At 41.3% G+C, this 13,702-nt stretch overlaps 1 protein-coding gene across 5 annotated transcripts in view; it reads right to left on the bottom strand.

The window, feature by feature from the left end:
• Positions 1-13,702, bottom strand: part of CRIM1 (cysteine rich transmembrane BMP regulator 1) — a 185,926-nt gene that overhangs the window by 45,842 nt on the left and 126,382 nt on the right. For all 5 annotated transcript variants that reach the window (XM_032881883.1, XM_032881884.1, XM_032881882.1 and 2 more), the window contains one exon: positions 4,378-4,506. In XM_032881883.1, the coding sequence (XP_032737774.1) occupies positions 4,378-4,506 (129 nt within the window). The remainder of the gene's footprint in view (positions 1-4,377; positions 4,507-13,702) is intronic.

Consider the following 13,702-nt stretch of genomic DNA (forward strand, 5'->3'; position numbering starts at 1 on the left):
AAATTCTCTGTATGCCTTTGATGCATTACTTTGCTGGGCAGTGGTATAAGAATGTTATTTGTTACAGGTTAAAGTAGCAAAGCTATGGTATGTTCACATAAGAGAATATTTTGTCCTATACCTTCCATTTATTTTTTGAAGGAGTTGTTAACACTGGGTTTTAATTTCAATCTAAAAGTTTCGATCTAAAAGTGGTTGTGTATAATATGCTTAAACTGCAATATCATTACAGCTTCTTATTAGTTGAGGATAAAGTCCATTTTTATCTTTTTCATATCCCTAAGTACATGGCATATGGTAAGCAGTCAACAAATGCTAGATGAAAAAAGGATGAATGAATAACAAAGCAGTGAACAGGGGAGAAATTTCTATCTATTGGGCAATGGTCTGATTTTAAGCAATCGTGATGCCTGTGGTTTATATAAACAAGGTCTAATCCCTAACAGAAAACTGAGGTATGGATGGTTAGGGCCACAGCATGTGAAATGGGCTTTGTTGGATGGATGCAAACAAAAATTATGTAGGGGAGAAATTCAGACAAATTCAGTATTTATCAAGTAGCTGCAATGGGAAAGAGAACACACTTATGCCATCTTTTAGTGCAAGGAAGTTTCCTTTTTCTAAAACTAGGTGAAAGAGAATGAGAATATCTGACAGTTAAAATTAAAAGATAAAGGGGAAGTTGTTTGTGTGAGTGTCCTCAGAGGACACGAAGAACCAGAGGCAGGTTTGTATTGGAGCAAAGGTGGGGAAGCCGGGGGCTTTCCAAATCAGCCAGCCTGCGCTGACTCAGGAGTGGATGGATTGTAAAACAGCGATCATTTTCTGTAAACAGAGTAACAATTACCATATGTTGGCTAGTAAAGCTAGTTTTGCATTCATTAGTTTACTCAGTCCTCAGAATAACCCATTAGTTAGGTATTATTATTTGCCCTTTACAGAGGAGGACACGGAGCCTCTGAGAAGTAAAGCGACTTGTCATGATCAGCTAGATGTGGCTCAGTCTCCTGCCAGAGCCTGGGAGGCGAGTGAGGGGTGAACACTGACGGGGGTCTGACAACTAACAATCTGGGTGGTTTGCTTTACTAACTCCCCTCCTAAAGGTGTGGCTTCCAGAGGTGTCAGGTCACAATGACACGGGAATGAGGACAGACTGCTTGATGACCACACTTCTGTATGATACAGACAAATCGACAAATGCCACTTGGTGTTTAATTATGTCCTTAGGTACCAGGTGGCAGCAAGTGAGACGGCAAGAGACTAACCTAGGTCAAGAATCTCAGTTTGATAAAATGGATGTGGTCAGAATGGCAAGAACACAGAAGGGGATCTTAAATAAGAATGATGTCCAATGGCATCCCCAATTCTGATGGCTCCTTGGCTCGCTGGCTCAACCAACGTCTGCTAAGCGCCCAGCAAGGCCCTGGGAGATGGGTTAGTTCCTTCCCTCCTCTGGTGCGAACATGTGCCTGGATTCTTCTACAGGACCAATCCTTTCACAGGAATTCACAGGATTTGTAAGTTACAGAATTTGACTTGAAATGGTGATATTTCATTAGTGTATTGGTTACAGGAGGACATCTTGTACTGTATTCATGTTTGTGGGACGAACACCAAGTACAGGACCAAGAACGTGGCAGGTGCTCTATTATATGAGGCAGAAGAAGAAAGGAAGGAGGAGGGAAGGAAGAAAGACCAGAGATCTATCTTCCAACTAAGTAAAATTTGCATATAATGAACAGCCAATAAAGATTTATATTTAAAAAACCCCTGACAGGAGCACCTGGGTGGCTCAGTGGGTTAGGCCTCTGCCTTTGGCTCAGGTCATGATCCCAGGGGGTCCTGGGATCTAGCGGAGCCCTGAGTTGGGCTCTCTGCTCAGCAGGAAGCCTGCTTCCTTCTCTCTCTCTGCCTGCCTCTCTGCCCACTTGCGATCTGTCAAATAAATAAATAAAATCTTAAAAACAAAAACAAAAACAAAAACAAACCACTGACACAAAATGCAACGGTCTCCTGTACCTATCTCTTCTGGCATGTTAATGAACTGTAGGTGCCAGGCAGTCAGTATACACGCACATTCCTGTCACAAAGCCGGAAGGCAACACAACTGCAAAGACAGGCAGAGCAGAATTTTCCTAACAGCCTCACCCTGCAAAAAGCCAGTGATCCATTTTTGACTCACTTCAATGACAACTGGAGGAAAATGGTTTCTTTGGACTTAACTACAAAGGGCTCTTTGTAAAGTGCCAGGGGTCTTATATAAGCATAACCACGTGGTGAAAAAGTTCCTAACAGCAAAGCCCAGGTGAAGGTGGGAGGCGGGGAGATCAGGCATGATGAAATCTGTATTTTTAGACTTCAAAAAGTTCAGAAAAAAAATTCCGGTATACTCCCATGATCAGAGAGGTGTGTACCTCAAGACAGTTGAAAACTATTAATATATAAACTCTTCACAATACAATATGAATTATGTTGGTATCAAAACAACAACAATGAAGTTGGCCTGTTACACAGACACATGTGGATGCCAAGGCAGCTCCCTAACGAATTTAGTTTTCCAAACAGGACAGCCCCGATGCGTGGAGGCTTCTAGGACATTTAAAGATGGTAACCACCAGGGTCCCAACAACAGTTTTGTAAACTCCGTTTTAGCACCAACTCCAGGAGGCAGGCAGAGGGATGGGGACATGTGAATGGAAAAACTCAAATTACTCAACTCCTATTCTGTGTCTGTCTTCTTCATCAGAAGTATTCTTATAAAAGAAAGTGCTGGGTAATTAAGGTTAAGAGGACATAAAGCCCAAGATAACTAATAAATCAGAAAGTAAGCATCTATCTACATAAGTAATTCCAAGGCTCGGAGCCCAGGATAATTATATCCAGAGGCTCACGGAGAACCTGCTTATTATGGAAGCACTGTCTATGTCTGGGGGATCAGAGGGAACAGAAAGAGATTTCAGAAAACTCAAGGAGGCCACCAGATGTTAATTCAAAAGAGACAAAGGATTCCAAAACTACAGAAACCAAGCTGGACATTCACAACTGAAAGTTCTTCGGAAAGAACTGTTAAACATGTGATTTGTGAGCAAGGAAAGCAATGACACTGTAGGTTCATGAAGAACAAGCCATGCCCCACTAACTTCATTTTATGTTTAAAATAGGGTTTCCAGCAAAAGTGCTACAAATACAGTGTGTTTTGATGCCAGAGAAGATACAGATGGGAGTGTTTCCAGAATTTCGTGTGGAGATGGAGCTGACATGTTAGCTGAGGGACCTCGCTGAGGGAGGCAGGATTATGCTTCATTCTACAGGAAGGTTTTCCGAGCAATGGGGATCTGTCCTTGGTTCTGTACAACTTATTTTCCTTCAGTAGTTTGGGTGAGGACGGTCAAGTTATGCTTATCACATTACGAAGATTCGAAAACATCCCAAATAGTTGGAAAATGGTTTAAAATTCTCAGGATAATTTCTTGTTTAATTTGGCCCTGTATTTGTATCGTTAAAAAAAAATTAAATATTCAAATACAGAACGAATGAAGAACCACATACCAGCAGCTGATGTAAAAAGCACCTACAGGTTCTAGCAACTTGTAAACTCAGGATTGCCCAATAATGTGTAATTCAAAGTGCTAATGCAAACTTAGGCCACACCACAGCACTGCACAAATCAGATCAAATTCTGAAGTTCTGTTTGTTTCTGGGCCACCCACTGACATATAGTGACGGTTTATACGTATGTCAAAGATGGAAAGGACCAAGAAAGTTCTAAAAACTAGGTAATGTAACATGCAGAATGGCTGAGAGGACTGAAGATGTTTATTCTAGCAGAAGAATCAGGGGCATTCGAAATCATTTTAAACATGAAGGGCAATTCATCGCCCCTCCCCCACCCCGGGAGCAATGCAATATACTCTGTCTAAAGTTTCAGAGGACAGGGCCTGAGACATGATTGGAATTTACATGGAAGAGAGCTGGGATAAACAGCGTGAGGCACATTCTGAGAATTATGGCTGCCACATGTGGTATGTGACAGCCTCTGTGTGGGTGACCGCCTTGTCACTGGATGACCCCAGCAATGGTGTCAGAGATAGCACCGACTGGGAGGTTAGAAAGATGTGTCCTCCACAGCCTAGGGGGCTGCCCCCATGATGCAGCTGGATAGGAGGGAGTATCTGAACACAAGGAAGAATAAAAGAGCACCTCTTTCCCCCCAAATGACTATGTATTTGTGGGTGTTAGGTATAAATTTTCTCTTCTTCTTTCAGGTTGCTAAGGGAATGTCATCAATAGGAATGAAAAAGATATTCAATCACATAATATGCTTTGACAGTACCCTATTAGGCCCAGAAAAAAAGGCACGATCTTCTGTATACTTACTGTTTTTGCACTGACAGGTTCGACAACCATTGTGATCAAGTTTGAAACCATAAATGCACTCCTTCTCTGTCAACGTACAGTTTGATAACTCCCCACATGCAGGCGGATCAATTGTGATGTAGGTTGGTTCTAATAATAAAAAGAGAAAAAAAAATCAATGAAACATATGATTACCTCTTAGACGCTATTCAATCTTTGAAATCCCATACTACAGTAAGTTGTAAAAAAAAAAATCAATAATTTTCATCAAACCCTAAACTTTTATACTTTCCTAATGTTTTTAATCCCTGAAACAGAAAGATTTTTATTTAGGTTTTTGAAAATCCAAAAACTCTTTTTCTTTACGTTTGAGTAATTTATTTATTTCTTGGTACCCTCCCATTATACTTCCCTGATGGTTACCACTATAGAAAGCAGACAGGAGAGGTTAAATCAACAACATGTAAATTGTTAACTATTCTTCTATTTCTCTTGATGTTTTCTGCATTTATCTTCTGTAAAAATCAGGACATAGCTTCCAACTGTCAATTATCTCTCCATTTTGCAACTCTTCTGAAATCTGGATTTCCTATCTTCTATGTGACACTCCTTCAATTATTACAGGTATGATGGATAATAGTGACTAGGAGCTCGGGGCCCAGGGGCAATGGGAGTGGCAGAGTCAGACACAAGCCGTCAGCAGGAAGAGTGAGCGGCCATTCTGGGAAGAAAAGCCTAGAAGACACCAACGCCAAAGGTGATGCTTTACCTTCCCCGCCATTATAATAATGAAGATTTGTCCTGGCGATGAAATTACACACTTCTGTAAAGTGCATCATGGGTCCGTATGTTTGCAATGCTCTTTAAAATGCCTCAAGCTTCATCCCATTCCGGGGAGATGAGTGCTCTCATTTTCCCCATTTTATGGATGTGGAAATCTAGGATTGCTTGCTTGTCCCAGATCATAGAGTTAGCACGTGATGGACCCAAGACTCAAACCCTGGCATTCCGGCTCCAGGGTCGCAATCTTGGTTTCCATGCAGTACAAAGCCCATTGTAATGATCCTTGCTTTGCAGCTCAGATAGGCAACAACTTCTATGAGACGGTGGTCAGGGTGTCATCAAAAGGAACAGGGCCACTGACATATTTCTGTAGTTCTTTTTAACCAAAAGATACTATGAACTTCTTCAGAGGACGCTGGTGCTCACAGTATCTTTGTGAAGAGTGAAGTATGGAATGTCTCTACCTAGGTTTCCACAAATGGAAAATATGAGGTACAGAGAGGGTGACTGGCTTATCTAAGTTTACACAGCAACCCAGGAGCAGGCTGGGAATAGAACAGAATAGAGGTTCCTGACCTCCTGTCCAACACTCTATCCATTAGTTCACAGTGTCTTCTCTAGTTTCGTTTCCCGTTGGAAGACAGACTCTCCCCATGGAAGACAGACTAAAATAAGTATTTTAGCTGCCACTGCTAAGATCAAGAGTTCTAAATTTTTATCCATCTGCTAAAAGAGGCCAATGATTCAGCTCTTCACAGGTAGTGGGCAACTATGACTTCCTCAAGAGATGCTTTGATAAGCATTCTCCCTGCAAAAATACGTATGAACAGGGTGTAGCATATTCTCTATTTTTATTGCAACACAGTGCGAAGAACATCACCCTGAAATTTTGATATAAACTTCCCTCCACTGTAAAATTTCTAATTTCCTTCCACCACTCACGTATCCCTTCTGAAAGGTAACTGTAAACATCAAAAAGTCATTTAAGTTTAGGCAAGTTTTATGATGCCGTGAATTAAACACAGCTGTGCCACTTTCTGACATTCTTGTAAAAATTTACTGTCAACATCTTTGGTTTTCGAACCTATATGGTCTTTCTTTTATCACCACTGTTATTAGTCACCCAAAATACTGATTCCATTTCAGCCTTCAGCCACAAGACAGCCAATGTTTTGTCAACGTTAGTCCAACCACAAATGTCAGACATAACAGAGGACCTGTATCACCTTCAAGTAACTATACTCTAGATTATCCCACAGAGAAAGGAGTTCGGTCTATGTGCTAGAGGTCTGAGGGCAAAGATCAGGGCTGGATTCTGAAATCTGTGTTCATGCTTTAGGAAATGGCTATGGGTGAAGAAATGTTGAGCACATCGACTTGGACCAAAACCTTGTGTTCTCACCTGACATTTAAGTTCATGAACGACTTTTGCCTTCAAAAAATGTGTTATGGAAAAATATATTTGGGCAGACTACACCAATCCTGGGAATGCATAAAAATCACAAGGTAGTGAATTCTGGTGAATTTTAGGGGTTTGTTAGGAGGACAGTGCTATAAATGCTACTTTTGATACTTATTTTGTTTAACGCGTGAAATCAGAACTGTGATCTGTGGCTAGAAAGTCAGGGAAAAAAAAAGAAATGGGTGGCTTGAGGATCAGAACCACAACACTGATTTGAAAGCTCCCACGCCTTATCCAAACAGCTTCATCAGCTAAGGAGACAGTCACAGGCGTCCACCAAGCACACATTTCTCCAGGAGAGGAGATACGCTGAGCCTGTTTTCCCACAACATTCAGGATGATAACTTTTGTTCAGTTTAACAAATGAAAAGAAAATGCAGAGAAGGGCTGTTTATTAAGTACTGGTAAATATTTCAGATAAAACAAGTCTACTGGATGTCCTCCAAGTCTCAGATAACGTGGTAGAAGGCAAGGGACAAAAAATTATGTTGAACCTTTAAAATTATGTTTCCTTTTCATTTATGATACATTAGATGGAAGAAATTGGAAGTGTATACATTTCAAATTATGTCTCCCTCAACATTTAATATTAAAACACAAAAAAAACCTCAACAAAACCATTTACTCATGAAAATTATCAATTACTCCAGAACTATTCAATTTCCCCTCAAGAGGTTGGCTGAACACAACAACGTTCACTGTGATATACTCAGTATAGTATTTTAACACTTGTCCTCTCGTTTCATGACATTTAACAAATAAGTATTGTTCTCCTTTACAAGTACAAACTGGAACAAATTTTAAAAGCCTTTTGAGGGTAGTGATGCATGACTGGGGTGGGGTACTTACTGCCATTGTCCTAGGTCACTGGAGGAAATGCTGATCTGTAAGAGACACGTCTGTAGACCACGAGCTGTCTAACATTTCATCTGAAGCCATGCATTCATTCTCTCAACAACGTAGTGCCCAGTGTCCTACCCTGTGAGGCACTCTCTGTATTTTGGTTAGATTCTTTAAGAACAACATGACAACAGGAATACGCAACTACAAATTATCTAGTAAAAGATCTGACATTATCATAAACAGAACTGAGAGTCTGTTCTCAGTCCAAAACATTCACATGTAATCGCAGAAGTGGTCCTTTTACTAACATCACGGCAGTGTTTGGGGAAAGAAAGACCACTGCAATTCAATTTCTTCTTCCTAACAATGAACTCCAAAGTGAGAGACCCATCTGATACCGTCCTGAATTGGAGCATTTAAAATCAATGTTACATTTAAGTCCTTACAGAGTTGCGACCGGAAGTTAGTTAGATTGTTTGCCAAGTTTCTATCCCAGGAAATTCTTGGGGTGGGAAGAGGTAATTTTAAAGAATCTAGAATCATGGCATCATAATATGATTATTTCTAAAGCATACACATAAAGAAGCTCAAGAAGTGTTGGTGGCATGTGAGAAATGTGTGTGAGCTGCTTGTTCGAGTACCCTGAGCTGTGTGTGTCGGGGACTGCGACTAGCTCACGCTTGGTCTGCACAACGGTGTTCTGAACATGGACAATATCCTGATGAGTCTTGGCCTGAACACTGGAAGATTCTCATGTAAATCCTGCATTTCTATGATCTTATATCACAAGGGATACTGAGAGGATAGGCCAAGGAGTACATGCCTTTCTAGAAGGATGATGTGACGTTGGCCCTTGGCAGGTCTGGGGATTATTAGTTGAATGGAGGTCCCGCCAAGACTTCTGGAGACAATGATGCATCTTGGTATACGATACCTGTTGCTTGGAGCAAAGAAAACTGTCTCCCTTCAAACTGGCCGGGGAGAGACGTGTTAGCGGGCCCCTTTCAAAGGAGAGAAATGGTCTTAGATCTCATTTAGGAGAACGAGCAAATATTTGCACGAAGGTTGGCACCTGGCACGGGGAAGTTCAGCGAGGTGCTGCCTATAGGATCAGCCTGAATTCCACCTCATCTTGTACTGAATCAGCTGAGGAATTAAAGAAATACCTTAATGTCCTCCAAAGGAAGAAGGCTTGAAACAGCAGGAATTCATTGTCTTTGGCTACAACTATTTCTAAAGGGAACCCTGGAACAGCTTCTTTGTGGAGAAGAATTCTAGAAATACTTTCTGTAGAAGCAATAAAGAACAGAAACGGGTGTTTGTTACGTCTGCATCCAGGTTGCTTGCTGTCTCCTACCCCGCGTCTCAGTGGAGGACTGCTGCTCTCCTCAGGCTGCTGTCTTCCTGAACGGTCTGCAAAGACTCTTTCTGAGCACCTGACATTGTCCAGTAGGGCTATTTTTACCAGAACTCTTGGGACTGGGTCAGGAGTGCAGGTGTTGAGCCAATGATTCTCATCCTACGCCTTAGAGAACAAAATGCTGGAAGGAGACCTATTATAACATGCAATAACATAAACACACATTAACTTTTTATTTTACATTTATTTAAAATTTAGGGGTAACCATTTTTCATATCTTAGCCCAACAAAGCCCTTCCCAGTAAAAATATTTCCAGGAAAACATTAATATTTTTCAAGATTTAAAGAGCCTCAGGAACTAAGTTTCAGAAGAACACCACCAATATTTTACATGGATGTTCGTGTATTTCCTAGAGCAACTGTATCCACTCAATAGAGACGCTCAGGCCCTGTGGTCCCAGTTAATTTCATCAGGAGTACAAAGTTAAAAAAAAAAAAATCATTATTTTAACTCCAAGGCCATAGCACTAGACCGTAAAATAAGATATATTTGGTTATTCAGGAGATATATATGTGTTAAGCAAATCTAAACTCTCTACTGTCTTGCTTTTTGTTATTTTATGGAAAATTCTCCAAAAAGAAAGGGAAGAAGTTGAAACCTAAGTATAACCTTTTGAGATGTTGATTTAAAGTTTTGATATCAGTCCTATTGTCATATCAGATAGTTTAACACATTTGGGACAACAAAATAACGAAAAAGAATGTAATCTGATCTTCAGTTATTTTAAAGTGTATAATAGTAATGTGAATTTGCTCCAAAATAATTTATATAATCACCAGTTTTTATATTTTGAGGGGCTATAGCTTAAATGAACATGTTAATAGATGCTTTTAACTTGGGGTCTAATCTGTATCACGCCATTGAACTTCTGGTTTTGAAATAATGCATACAAAGTTTTTCTCATTACCTTAATTACTATGAGCTGTTTATCTCCTACAAATACTACTAATTATCTCCATTGAGGAAGGTGTGAAGCACTCTTTCTGATTAGCAACTCTGGGAAGGCTGACAGCCAATTAGTAGCTCTTGAGTATGGGTGGGTGACTCTGGAAAAGTACTTGTGGAAAACATCCAGAGTCATCCCTCCTGAGCCTGTCTAAAGCACGGCCTCCGACAGGGAGGTAATTAGCTCTAGTTCCAGACTTCGACCATCTCTAGGGGTGCTGCCTCACCCTGCTGTGGCCTGGGTGTGCGGATGGGCTGGGGGCCGGGCTGTGGGCAGCGGCTGCCTACCAGCACCCCAGTCCCACTAGCATGCCCGAGTGTATACATGTGTGTGCCCACACACATACTAAGAGAAGTTTTTCTGGGAAAAAACCTCACTATCTGCAAATTCCTAGAAAAGGTAGTTTTTTTTTTTTTTTTTTTTTTTAAGGCAGCTTACATTTCTTCCATAAGTTAAAAAAATTTCAAGTAGAAGTGTAACAAGATACATGAAGTTTACTCCTATCTGTATCTGATTTACCCCTGCTTTTGGACTTTGATAATGATTTGCATAATGTTACATGGCTCTTCTCTGCAAATTCGTAAGCCTGCTTACTCAACTGTTGAGAGACAGAGATGAACAATTACGTTCTCTTTTCAGTCCTAATTCAAGCATTCTCTTAAGATTCTTAGAAAAAATTATCGATTGATTGATTGATTGGCTGGTTTTGGTTAAGCTACGTGAATAGCTAATGAGTGGGAAAATTCCAAAGAGTCACTCACTTTCTAAGGCTAAATCTATCAGGTCCAGGAGCCCACTAGTTACTGTGCGCCTGGCCAGGACCATAAAACTGGAGATAAAGTTGGAAAAGACAGAACCAAAGGAGATAACTTATCTGCTTTACTGTGTCTTCATATGTCATTCTGTTACCACAGTGGCTTTTCAAATGTGACCATAACTAGTCAGAAAACCATCCCAATAAATCACCAAATTGTCAACATAATTTCAGCTTGGGAAGAGAAGTACTATAAAGACAAAATTTTCCCAAATGAAGCTAGAGGGGAAACTATTCATATAGATGATGAGAAGAGACACAGGATACAAAACTCCCCTAATCTGGAAGGTGGGGATTTCCATGGGGCATAGATGTGTATTTACAAAAGTCTCATGAAGTCATGGAAAAAAATCTACAGCTGGAGTTTTCAAATTCTTTCTGCCATTACACACTTAGTGATCCTTTTTTCCTTTGTATATACTTCTCATAACAACACCTACATCCTTGTAATTTTTAAAGTACTTATCACAGAGCAGTTTCTTTATTTTAAGATGAATGGTGTGAAAATGTCCCCAAGATCTGCATTATTTTATGGTCAGATAGAGAAATGATCACATATTTACTTTAGACCTATTTATTAACTTTGTATGCTTTTTCTAAGGAACTTGGATGTTCCAGATATTTTTCTTCCTTTACCAATCTCATATTTAATAGGAAAAGACAGTAGTAGGATTCTGAGGTTATTGTTAAAAAGACCACAAAAGACAAATTAAATTTTTTTTATAAAGAAGATGTCTTTTTCCAAGAATTCAGCCTGAGAGCTTTCACAAAATGACTGGAGTCCAACAATAATTTGGATCTTTTAAACTTGTCTTATGTTTTATTATTATATTATTTTTATTGTTCATTTTCCTAGAGGATGGATCTTGGCAATTATTAACCAGAAATAATGGGTCATATTTATAAATACATTTGTATATGTGTTTAAGAGCTGTCTTGAACTGGGGTGTGTCAGGTGGTCAGAATTTTGGTATCTCAGCCCAAACCTCTAGAAAATGGCTGAGGACCAGAGAGGAAAAGCCCCTGCGTTAGGAACAATTGTTTATGCATGGTTTAGAAGCTCAGCACCAAGCCTAGTACTTGGCCCACAGTCATGCTAAATGAATGAATAAAGAAGAACAAAGATGCCTGAGCACAGAAAGTCAGGGCACACTTTTTTGATGAAGAAGGGCTCCCATTCAGTATTGTCCTCAACAGGCTCAATCTCTAATTTCCTACCTTCTGGAGGACTGGACAGCAAGTCCCTTAGGATTCTCATTGCTGTAGCAGTCCCTTACAACATAGTGCATGCTCAACAAATGAGCTTCTCTCGAGCAGCAAGCTAGATCAGAAGGCTGCTATGAACCAGACTCTCTCGAAAGTCCCCAAACCCAAGCACTCTCTGTGAGAAACCCGGTGATGATACTCAACTGCCTAAAGTAGGTGAAATTATGATCTGTATCTTTGGCTTGAGAAGGCAGGCAAGTGTGCAAAGCATCGTAGGTCTCCCTCAAAATTCTTTTTTTTTTTTTTTTAAAGATTTTATTTATTTATTTGACAGAGATCACAAGTACACAGAGAGTGAGGCAGAGAGGGGGATGGGGGAAGCAGGCTCCCTGCTGAGCAGAGAGCCCGATGCGGGGCTCGATCCCAGGACCCTGAGACCATGACCTGAGCCGAAGGCAGAGGCTTAACCCACTGAGCCACCCAGGCGCCCCAACCCCCTCAAAATTCTTAATGTAAAATCTGACACCCCAAATTTCAGTTATCTGGGGAATTCACTTCTAGGACTCTCAATTCACCGATGGTGCCTAATGAATAAAGCATTATCAAAATGGTCCTGAAAAGAGCTGGGCACGCACTCAGTTCAGCAACGCAACTCGCAGGGGATGAAGAATGGGCACTCTTGCCGAGTGCTCAGCAAATTTACCTTGCGATGGAAACAAAGGTCAGCAAGAATCAGAAGGAGAAAAGGGATGAGTCGAAAACTGGAATGCAAATGAGCACTGATGATGTCATCTCAGTGCCTGACAGCTGGAGCCCACTTACTTTCCTCAGGGGGGACATGAGTGCCACTGGTCAGGACCCAGCGCCTGGAGAGACAAGGCTGGGCAGAGGGCGACCGCATGAGCAAAGGGAAAGCTAGGGAGAGCAAATCGCATGTCCTCAGGTGGGGCCCATATCCCTCGGCAGCCTCAACGGGCTTTCCCGGAGGTCAAACAGCAAGGTCCAAATTCCTGAGCCACACAGAGGCTCAGGAAAACTAACAGGATCAAAGGTTGGAACGACGGTAACTGGGTCTCTGCATTAAGAATAGAGCCAGGAGCAAGAATGGCTTCTGAATCTGAGCCATGATGGTCAAGCACTTCCACATTCACCAACTTACCTTCCTCAGCCTCTCCCTTCTCACAATGGGGGTCTGAAGAGAAGCAATGCCAAGGACATGGACTTGGAGTCAGGAGATTTAGCCAGAGTCCCTCTTCTCTCACTATCTCACATGTGGTGCTGAACCTCTTTGGGCGTCTATAAAATGGGAATATCCACTATTCCAACATCACTGTATCACTGTGAGGCTCAAATCAGATCATAAAGAGGGGCGACTGCCACTCTGTTACGTGGATATTACTTGTTGCTAGAATTGCCGTTGTCATGACCTTCCTTCCTGCTTTGGAGCTCGACCTGGTCTCAGAGGATGGCTGAGTAAATGAATTATGTGCCCTTTTGCAGGCCTTCAATGTTTAGCTGATAAATGGTACGGCCACTGCTTTGGCATTCTGAACCCTGTCCATTGTACCCTAAGCATCCTTTTCTATCTCCAGTGATAACGTGAAAAGTATCTAGGATGTGGGTTGGTCCATGACATCCTTTCATATGGTCTGGTAAGCTTTGGAGCGTGTTAGTGACCAGCCACTGGCGCCTTTCACATTTGCTGAGTGGCAGTCTGATATCATTGTTCCACATTTTGACTGTGTCCGTGATGTCTCGAAGAGAACAGAAATCTCTTCATAATCAGCTTATCCAGTGTGAGTGGAGACAATCGTCCTGTGTGCCTGGCTGACCCTGTTCTTCCTCTCTCATGATGGGGGCCTTGCTGGATC

The sequence above is a fragment of the Lontra canadensis genome, unplaced genomic scaffold (genome assembly GCF_010015895.1).
Source record: "Lontra canadensis isolate GAN:19392208 unplaced genomic scaffold, GSC_riverotter_1.0 scaffold78, whole genome shotgun sequence".
Classification (NCBI taxonomy): domain Eukaryota; kingdom Metazoa; phylum Chordata; class Mammalia; order Carnivora; family Mustelidae; genus Lontra; species Lontra canadensis.